The following is a 10,951-nucleotide window of genomic DNA, read 5'->3' as shown; positions in this document are numbered from 1 at the left end:
GCATCCATCCATTCCTAGAGATACAAGATATGAGGAGAATCCTTCCTGGCATACATCCATTCCTAGAGATACAAGATATGAGAATCCTTCCTGGCATACATCCATTCCTAGAGATACAAGATATGAGGAGAATCCTTCCTTGAATCCAACCATTCCTAGAGATACAAAATATGAGGAGAATCCTTCCTAGTTTCTAACCATTCCTAGAAATACAAGATATGAGGAGAATACTTCCTTGCATCCAACCATTCCTAGAGATACAAGATATGAGGAGAATCCTTCCTAGCATCCAACCATTCCTAGAGATATAAGATATGAGGAGAATCCTTCCTTGCATCCAACCATTCCTAGAGATACAAGATATGAGGAAAACTCTTCCTTGCCTCCAACCATTCCTAGAGATACAAGATATGAGGAGAATCCTTCCTGGCATACATCCATTCCTAGAGATACAAGATATGAGGAGAATTCTTCTTAGTTTCTAACCATTCCTGGAGATACAAGATATGAGGCGAATCCTTCCTTGCCTCCAACCATTCCTAGAGATACAAGATATGAGGAGAATCCTTCCTAGCATCCAACCATTCCTAGAGATACAAGATATGAGGAGAATTCTTCCTATCCAACCATTCCTAGAGATACAAGATATGAGGAGAATTCTTCCTAGTTTCCAACCATTCCTAGAGATACAAGATATGAAGAGAATTCTTCATATCCAACCAATCCTAGAGATACAAGATATGAGGAGAATTCTTCCTAGTATCCAACCATTCCTAGAGATACAAGATATGAGGAGAATTCTTCCTGGTTTCTAACCATTCCTAGAGATACAAGATATGAGGAGAATTCTTCCTAGTTTCTAACCATTACTAGAGAAAAAAATATGAGGAGAATCCTTCCTAGTTTCTAACCATTCCTAGATGCAAGAAATCAGTTACAAATATACTTCTCCCTCAAACTAAAATTTCTAATCTTTTTATCTTATAACCTCTAAATCTTAGAACTTAGATCGTGTCTTCGGCTAGATAAAATAATCAAAAATAGTAGTACACTCAACCTCTACGCCATTCCTAGATACAAAATTGCATGTTAATTTACAAAATAAATTTTTTTTCAAATTTTAAAAGTAACAAAATTAATCAATTTTAAAATCTAGAAAAAATTCTTGAATAGTAGTCCAGTAGCAAGGTCGGTGCACATCCAACATAATAACAAATAATACAATTTAAAATGTTTTCCTTTCTTCAGATAAAGTTTCAGTCTACGCATGAAAAGTGCAAACTCGAAATGCATTTTCAATTCTCTCAAATTTCCTATTTTGCCAATTTACGAAGTATTTATTTCTTTGTAAAAAACGACTAATAAAACCCACACAAAGTTTTTACCCTTGACAAGGTAATTGTGGTTGGGAGAAATAATTAGATTCACAAGGATACTCTTAAACACTTTTATTTTGTTTATTTTTTAATCTGAAGAATTATAATTTTTAATAAAATTGTCTGGTTTTGCACCAGAAACAGTCAAAAATGTTTAATTTTATCAAGCTAGGATAACGACAACATCTTCCACACTAGATCAAAGTTGAACGAGTACCATTGTTGGTTTAACTTTTAAAATGAAGGCTGACTCGAAATTTCAACATCACCAAAATCCAGAATAACGAAAAAAGAACATTTTTTATTTTAAATATGTAAAATTGTATAGGCATGTTCATTTTATCAAAAACAACCTGCGACATTGAAACGTGCACCAGATCTTCGTGCGCATTAACGCGTTTAAGCGCGTCCAGTGGTTTGAAGGAAATGTGTAGGCCCTCCTGGTGGTTGAGGGTGAGATGATTGTGAAGGAAGAGCATGTCTGGTAGATGCGGGAGTTCAAGGCTTTTCATTACTTCCTCCTCCTACATAATATTAGGTACTTTCCTAAGTGGCAACTTCCCAATAATATTTTACTCGACCCCCCCCCCCCCCCATCCCATTAAAGCCTTCAATATACATTTGGGAAGTTGCCACTATGGAAATTCCAGATTTGGGAAAGTACCTAACACCTCCTATGCAAACCAGTAAATATTAGAGTATCCCAGAATAAAAAAGTGTTAAGCTAGTTTTCTCCAATTATCAGTGTTAAAGAATACAAAAGATATATTTAAGAAAGATGTAATTAATGTCCACAAATTTTGCCAAAAATCATAAATGGCTGAAACTTTTGGTCAGCTTTTACTGACTCCACGTAAGGCATATTTTTACTTTTTCTGGTTTATGGACTATCATATGCAGGTCAAAATGAAAGGCAGTGACCCCAAATCCCAAATTTTCCATTAAGAAGGTTTTATTTCTAATTCTCTTCATAGGAACGTAAGATAGAAATAAAAATGTTAAGATCGATCTTAAATGCATGGATATATAATAGATAGATATATCATAGTCAAGGTTTGATGTAATTTTTTCGCTGGGGTGTTTTCGTGTTAAAACTTGATAAGATTTAGCCTTCTTCTTTGTATTATAAAAATTGTTGGAGATACTAAAGATTTAAACAACCTTGCTGATATTTAATATTTTGAATTTTAAACAAATTTCTCAATATCTTGGTCAATTCTTAAGGTACAAAAACGGCAGACCACATTTTGGAATTCTGAAAACAAGGCACCTTTGATGCTACCAACTCTTTGAAGAAAATGCTATAATTTTAGCTACAGTATCTCATTTCTGCTTACTCTAGGGCCCACTATCTACCAAAGTTCTTCTCTAATTTGTACCCTGAACTTCACTTCAAACTTTTTTAAAATTACAAATTATTTTTATAGAATGAACAATAGCCAGAATAAAAATTTGTTATAGTAAAAACTAAAATTTGCTATGCAGAGGTTTTAGAAATTTCCTAAAAATATCTAGGGTCCACTCAGATATAACAGCTGCGTAGCCCACCGACAAAGTTACATGTACTCTAGCCCAGAATAGTATAGATCAGTAGCTAGAAGCATACATATAAGCGGGTCGTGCTTGTTTATAGTTTGTACTTTGTATTTTAAAAATTAACTACAGTCATAATCAGAAAGACCCGGAATTAAATTGACAGTTAATCAGGCGACTATAATATATATCTTTGATAATTTTAAATGCTCCGAAAAGGCAGGACTAGGACAATTTTATCGTTTCTCAATTATATTTGTAAAGTCGTCTGATCAATTATAAATTAATTCCGGGTCTTTCTGATTAGAACTGTAAGTGACCCAAGAGCCCTTTTCAAAATACACAGTATACATTTTAACTGAATCTGGAAAATTATCATTTTGAATACATTCCTTTCAAAATATTGCATTTGGGTAAATTTCTCACCACCGTTTATTGAATGCACGAAATTGCAGAATGCACATACCTCAACCGAACTCATTATCCTGGATTTCGAGATTTGTATTTGCCAGGATCCAAACACAAAATCTTCAACCTAGGTTTATTCAACCATTCAAATATAATGTTCAGCTTAAAGGGACTGTACGTGTAATTTTAGTGACCCTCCATGAAATTATGACAATGAACAATGCACAACGATGCCCTTGACACCATTATCTGATCAATATTGTGTAGATATTGCCGTTTTTCTGTGCATAATTTTGATCTTGTTTCCTGTAGTATAGAAATATGGAAGTCACTTTTATAGAGAAACCAAGATTGAGAATAATAAGCTTTCAGATTTATAAACGTTAATATTTAATAATATATAATAAACCGACAAAGTTTTTAGGGTACCGTTGTCAATCAGACATTGCAATTATTTCATAGAGGTTCACTTAAAATTACTCGTACAAACCATTAAAAAAAGGGAAGTAAAAAGAATAAGTAGTGACATGTTATACTAATTAATTCTTGAAAATTAATATCCCTTTCTGTCACTCAATCGGGAAATTAAAGAAGAGAAAAATAAATGAAGAGTATAAAAAAATGAAAACCTTAAAATCATGGCCAATTTTTTTTCATCCCGCGAATTTTTGAAAATCATTACCCCACCTACCAACCCACAAAAGGATTTCTAAAATATATATATACATTGATTACTCGAAATGTTGATTAAAGGAACAATTTCATCTTGGCAATAATAAAACTAGGAAAATATTATTTAGAAATATACTTTAAATCTATTCATTTGATTTAGTGGAGAAAACTCAAATTTGAAATTGTTCAAAATTCTTTCAGAGAGATTGATTAGCCAGCTCTCATCTGAAAGATTAACAAGTAAAGGACAGTCGTAATAATTCCAAGGGACCCTCCAGTCACGCCCGATTCACAACTGCAATTTTCCATTACCTGCTTTTTGAAGAAAAAACCTTATTTAACGATGTTAGAATATTTGTTCAGGGGTTTATATTTTTTATACCCTAAAAAAAACTTGCGAGATAAAATGAATTTCAATGTTATATACAGTATACACGGGCCAGTATTTTCGTCTTCCAATTATAAAGTAGAGAGTAAAAACATGCAAAAAAATGCAAAAAATAAATTTTTCTACATGCTTTTGCAAATTTTTGCCCAAAAATTTGTTTCATTTACCCCTAAACTGATTTGATTTCCTGAATTTTGAAAACAAAATTTGCTCTATGCTCTAAGCACAAATATACCTAGCACTTCTAAAAAAATAAATTTTTTAAAAGCTTGGGGGGGATGATACACCACTGATTCAAAATCAAAGCAACAAAAAGTCTGATTCACGATGAAAGACATGTTTACAACATCGTAACTGCAAATGCGGGAATGAGTTTTACTCCTTTGAAACCAGTTTAACTTATTCCATTCGTTTATAAGTTCCTGACTCTGGTATCCTGACAAAGACTTTTAAAATGGCTGTTCTTCCTGTGGAGGTTTAGGCTCCAGAGAAGTTCGGGATTTCAGCGACATTTTAACTTTTCTGGAACAATAAAATAGTGAATTATTATTATTTATCAAGTAAAAGTTATTATTGATTCGGAGAAATAGTTTTTTTTTGTAAAAATCACATAAATAACAGTTACTAAAGAAGTTCTGAGTATGTGTATTACTTCCTAACACTTCCCACCCCCTCCCAAGGATCGGTACCAAGCTACTCGGGGGGTGGGTTCTCCCCTCCGGGTAGCTAGGTAGCTGGTGAAGGTGAAATCCTTTCGCAGTTCTTAACATGATGCATTTTAACAAGTGAAAATGAATGGAATCAGGGAATAATATTAACAAGATTCTGAAGTAAAATTGAAAAACTAAATGTAGCAAATTTTATTCCAAAAATAATTCCTCAAAAACCGTGAACAAATAAAGGGAGGGTGGGGGGGGAAGGAAAATAAACATCTCTCAACCCTTTTCAGTAAATATAGTCCCAAAAATTAATATATCAATATAAATTATCATAATAAATATTTTCTACTTCAAAATGTAAATTAATCACAATCATAAAAAATGCCTCAGATCCAAAAACTCACTATTGAACAAGCGTTCAGTAATTTTTTGCACACAATCAAAATATTGGCTACAAACTAGAACATGAATATGAAACACTAGTGACAAAGAATAAAATAAAATCTTCTAACATGAAGAACATTGAACTTATTTCAGAGTTGGTTTGATTATTTGAGATCTTCAGCTGAGAACATTCCCTTGGCTCTTCGCAGGATACTGTCCTTAGCAGGGTCATACGGAGCATCCTGAATTAAAGGGAGTGTTAACAAAATTATAATTACACTTTAAATTAGAAAGTTTCATAAAAATCTAAAGGGATTGTCTACGGATATAAAGTGACATTCCATTTAAGAGATCATACCCGATTCACGAAGGAACCCTTTAAACTTTAATTTGATTACTAATGTGGAAAATATTGTCGTGTTTAATTCCGATTTTTTTCTCCGTTGTTTTTGAAGGAAGAAATGTGAAAATAATTTCTGTAGAGAAACCACAAATAAAAATTAACAATTTTCCGAAACAAAAACATGCCTTATTTATTCTCGATCAGACAAATCTTTTAAAAATACCGTTGTGAATCGGAAACCCTTTTTTTAAATGCTGGATGAGCGAGGGAAGGCAACCTCCCCCGCACAGCTTCCGAACCTCATTTTACCTATTTGCGTCTACCGTGCTTAAATAATCAAATTAGTCCGTTTGAAGTAGAAATTGACGATTATAAATGGAAGATCCTTCCTGGAAGACTGTTTGGGGGAGCTTCGGAAGCCCTCTGGGGAGGGGTACTGCCCCAGCTCGGCCCCCCCTCCCATCACTGTGCACGGCCTTGCAAGTTCGGGTGGGGGAAAATGGAATGATCCTCTTTGTTTGTTAGTAATTTGATTACTAATGTGGAAAATATTGTCGTGTTTAATTCCGATTTTTTTCTCCGTTGTTTTTGAAAGAAGAAATGTGAAAATAATTTCTGGAGAGAAACCACAATTGAAAATTAACAATTTTAACGATTTTTTTTTAGTTAATAATCATTAAATTACAGATAATTTCGTTTTAATTTTCCGAAAGGTTTGTAAACTTGAACCTTTCGAACTTTTTTATTTAAAAATTTTACTAATAAAGTTTCTGATAAATTATTGGTGTCAAGGAACCCACCAGGGGGTTCTTTAAAAGTATAAATTCTAAAGTACAAAAATTTCTTTCTAGTCTTAAATATTGAACGATAAATCACGTTAAAACAGTAATTTTCGTCGCAAAATTGTCATTAAAATTTCCAAAAGATGTTTCTGAGGTAGTTTTTTTTCTTAAAATATTTTCTCTTTTTAAATTATAGGTTTACCTTATATTGAATGTTGACTACTTGTCGTATTGGAAAATTTTATTATTTTATATATATAAAACAATATATTTCTAAGTCTCAAAAACTGAAAGATACGTTTTTTGAATGGCTTAATTTGCTACAGGGTTACTCACAAAGAATGAGACTTCAGAGACAAGCAACTGCACGGACTTTATTGTCATATATTAACAGTTTCAAGTCGTCTTTACAGTCTCGTTCTTTGTGTGTACCCCTGTATTACTTCAAAAAAAAGGATATTGTGCACATTTTCAACAAGGTGAACTCTGAACATTCCCTTTATATGTTGAACTAACCTTGCTTGGTATCTCCAGTATAGCGGGTAGAGCCGCAGTATGAGAGTCCAAGACATGACGGACAAGTTCAGCAACAGACTAGGATACATTAGATTTAGATAAAATATAATACAGGGGTTTATATTTTCTTCAATCATTCATTTCACCTTAAAATGCGAGAAAACTTCTTTGGCGGAAAAAAAAATTTGAGTATAAGGGGTGAACAAACTTGTGTTACTTTCTCGAAAATGATAAAAGAACTCCCCCATACGCGCCCCGGACCAAGGATTAAACAATTTATATTTTCTAAAATAAAATATAAGAAAACATAGGTTCTTCACATCCAAATCAAAGTGACTGACAAAATTTCGCCTCCCTGTGTTCTTTTAATTTAATTTAGAGTTAAATCTGAAAGTATGAAGCGTCTTTATGTATATACACGAAAAGATTCGGATCCGCAGCACTTTTTTGAAATGAATAGTAAGCCCTATTATTTTTCTTTTGGTACCTGGTTTATCAGAATTATATCGATATCGTCTCTGCGAATAAATTCTTTAAGACAATCCTAAAAAATAAATAATACAATGCAAGAAAAATAATAATTAGTATTTTAGCGTATTAATGAAATACAATTAACTGAATCTTAATTGCCCCGCACAAAAAAAATCTTTTCAATTATAATTATGTTGTGGGGAAAAACATCTAGAATCTATTATTTTAGGGGGGAAAATGCTTTAATAAGCAAATTGTAGCACTTTTTCTTAATATTGGNCTTATTGACAGCTCTTATTCAAAAATTGATTTTGAGGAAATAATACACCCCTGTACCCTGTACCGTGTACACCTCTAACCTCTATATCAGATGTTGAAGTATTTTTGTCTACCACCATAAAGTTAGGTTGTCGGTTCTTATTCAGCTCACCAATACCACCAAGAAGGAAACCTAAAACCCAGGATTTAAAAAAATAAGTTTTAATTCAAAAATTAGCAATGCTCAGGATATACGGATCCAGATCCTGGATCTGTCCTCAAAACAAATGGAATCAAATCCAGGTCTTCAAGATTTACTGACTTTTTAAACAGCTAGAAAATATTCAATTTTTTTGCTTAGGATCCAATTCCTAAGCACTGGAGATGAGGATCAAGATAAATAATTTAGGAACAATGAGCGGAAAAGTTAAAAACCTGTAACGAAATAAAGAAAATAAATCAACTGAATTTTTTCGTCAAATCATGAGGTAATGAAGTTTCAGAGCACAGTGGACCAACATTACGATAAAATTACTGGACTTTTTCTAAGCAGCAATTTCCCATGGGTATTTTCCCAAGTGGTAAATTCCCAAATGTTCTATTTCCCAAGTCTGTTATAGCCACAGCGCTCAGCAACCTAGCCTGTTATAGCCGCAGCACTCGGCCCCGTAGCCTATCCTAACCGTAGTGCCCCCCCCCGCATTGCCCCTGGACACTGACCTACACATGTATCTTCGTCTCCAATAACACCGATCAACTTTCCTCGTCCAAGCGCCATTTTAAATCTGGAATTATAATTTATTTCACTCTATTTAATACCTACTAAAGACTAAAAGTATTCGCGTACAGATATTACACACAACTCGTATCTAAGTCGGAATAATATACATGTAAAGTGGCAAGAAAGATCTAATCAAGCATCTCTAAGCCATGTGTTCTATACACAGTTCCGTTTCCCTAAAACAAAATATAATTCAAAATTTTAATTAAATATCTATAATAGAACAATTTTGAAAATTTGAAAGTTTTTAAAAATCAAACTTAAATAAATAATTTTAGCTGATTCAGTGAACAAATTTCCCGCCTCTACTACCTGGATCGTAAGTGTTTTTTCGAAAGAATTTATTTTAATACAATAAAGCACTGGTGAATAATAAAACAACAGATTATGGAATTGTAAAATGTTGATCTAGGGTTCATCATTAATAAAACATACTCTAGGAAAATTAAATCAGACAACCCCAAGCGTCGTTAAAAAGTAAACGCGAATCTTTCAGGGGGGGGGGGTCTCATAGGCGAGATTTGCCTCAGGCCCAGAGATTTTGTTATAAACAATAATCTCATCCATAATCAATTAATCGATAAAAACCTAGAATATTTCTATTAACCTGTTTTGTTGCCTTGACATTAGCCTGCCACCAACTGGGCCTTGAGTGCTGAGTGTCTCGTCTCCAATAAGATGTCTGGTGGCAACCCCACTTCAAGTAATAAATGAATGGTTAACGTTTCTACAATATCCAATAATCAAAGAATCCCTTAAATCAATCAATGAATTCATCAATAAATGCATCCTTCAGTGCATCCATCTATCAATGCATCCATAAATCAATGCATCCATCAATCAATGCATCCATTAATCAATGCATTCATTAATCAATGCATCCATCAATCAATGAATCCATCAATAAATGCATCCATTAATAAATGCATCCATCAATCAATGTATCCATCAATCAATGCATTCATCAATCAATGCGTCCATTAATCAATGAATCAATCAATGTATACATCAATTAATGTTACCATCAATCAATACATTTATCAATTTACAAATATATTACCGTATCCTCCATATTCCTGCAGTATGGGTTACCATCGTGAGCCAGCCGGTTAACCAGCCTACTGCCAAGATGAGGGATTGCTAAACAAATAAAATTCCAAGAAATGCATATTGCAGAATATGTTATAAAGATGGAGGGGAGGGGGTCATTGAAAATTTTGATATCACCATGCAAAGTTTGTGGCATAATTATTTGACTCAGAAGCAGTGGCGCAACTAGGCCTTTTCTGAGGGGGGGGCGAAATCTGAAAGTTATTAGGGGGGGTAACGGGGGGGCTAGCCCCCCCGTTCCGCGAAANGAGGGGGGGCGGGGTCCAAAAATCGTATACTAGGAAATTACCTTTCTATTTTGTCCATGACCGCCTTTTTTTCAGCAAAATTTTTAATTTTTATTTTTTTAAGGTTAGATACAAAATAAATAATATAATAATTTGGTTGGAAATTATTGAAATCAAAGACATTTCCTGGCCGCAGCGCTCGGCTTCAATTTAAAAATTACACATTGTAAAGAAAATTGTTGACAATTTGACCTCTTTAACTCCCACTGGAGTTGCAATGGGCGATAAGTTTCTCGATTTAATGAAAAGCGCGAAGTCACAAGATGGCGCCGCGGAATATTCTTATATTTTACTCATTTACAACTTGACGACATTTAGAGACATCGCAGTCATTGTTAGAGAAAAACGAATTTGAAAAGAATATGTTTTATTTTCCTAGAAATATGTTTAGATTTCAATATGTAAATTGTTAATTCTCAATGGTTTCCAATCTCAAAGCTATTCCAAAGCATTCAAATGTTCGAAACCGTGGTTTTACAGTTATAGTTCGGACTCCCAGTAGGTCGCTTCTTCATCCATCCTTTTCTTTTAAAAAAAAATCGTCTTTGCTATCGTGTACTGTGAACTTATCAGTCAGAAAGCAAGAAAGGCAGCTAGTTGCAGACGAACTTGCCAACCAGATACGCACTATTGGACAGTTAGGCCAATTTTAAACCATTTCTGGTTTTCTGACCTTGATTAATAGGTTAATACGTTCATTAACTGCCCTCATTTTATAAATGCAAACCCAGAAGTAATTTAATAAATGATGAAATTAAACTCAAATTGTTTAAATTAATTTAGTATCATGGACATTTTATGTAACATTGATTACCTTTTGTTATTATATTTCGTTTGTTTTCAGAGTATTTAATATTTTCAAAATGATCGGTAGACCGGTGCAAATCGTTAAAATTAACGACGAAGATGCTGAACACAGTTTCACGTTAGGTAAGACGGAAATTTGCAATTTCCTATTGTACGACTTTTGGACCCCCCCCCCC

At 33.6% G+C, this 10,951-nt stretch overlaps 2 protein-coding genes across 3 annotated transcripts; both read right to left on the bottom strand.

Moving 5' to 3' along the window:
• Positions 1-332: 332 nt before the first annotated feature.
• Positions 333-5,164, bottom strand: LOC111717454 (type 2A phosphatase activator TIP41). Of its 2 annotated transcripts, none has more exons than XM_023493049.1 (4): positions 4,845-5,164; positions 3,376-3,444; positions 1,730-1,900; positions 333-395 (listed from the first exon to the last, which is right to left on the bottom strand). In XM_023493049.1, exons 1-4 carry the CDS (start codon positions 5,145-5,147, stop codon positions 348-350), a joined length of 591 nt encoding a protein of 196 aa, XP_023348817.1. In that variant the 5' UTR covers positions 5,148-5,164; the 3' UTR covers positions 333-347. The 2 variants fall into 2 exon arrangements, with proteins under 2 accessions (XP_023348817.1, XP_023348753.1); XM_023492985.1 differs by lacking the exon at positions 333-395 and adding an exon at positions 410-539.
• Positions 4,930-9,742, bottom strand: LOC111717612 (V-type proton ATPase subunit F). Its single transcript, XM_023493141.1, has 7 exons — positions 9,632-9,742; positions 9,179-9,268; positions 8,511-8,747; positions 7,892-7,983; positions 7,549-7,605; positions 7,062-7,139; positions 4,930-5,662 (listed from the first exon to the last, which is right to left on the bottom strand). Exons 3-7 carry the CDS (start codon positions 8,566-8,568, stop codon positions 5,585-5,587), a joined length of 363 nt encoding a protein of 120 aa, XP_023348909.1. The 5' UTR covers positions 8,569-8,747; positions 9,179-9,268; positions 9,632-9,742; the 3' UTR covers positions 4,930-5,584.
• Between the last annotated feature and the right edge of the window lie 1,209 nt (positions 9,743-10,951).

The sequence above is a fragment of the Eurytemora carolleeae genome, unplaced genomic scaffold (genome assembly GCF_000591075.1).
Source record: "Eurytemora carolleeae unplaced genomic scaffold, Eaff_2.0 scaffold83, whole genome shotgun sequence".
NCBI lineage: Eukaryota > Metazoa > Arthropoda > Copepoda > Calanoida > Temoridae > Eurytemora > Eurytemora carolleeae.
Note: the sequence above shows the minus strand (reverse complement) of the source record. Positions and strands in the feature narration are given on the sequence as shown.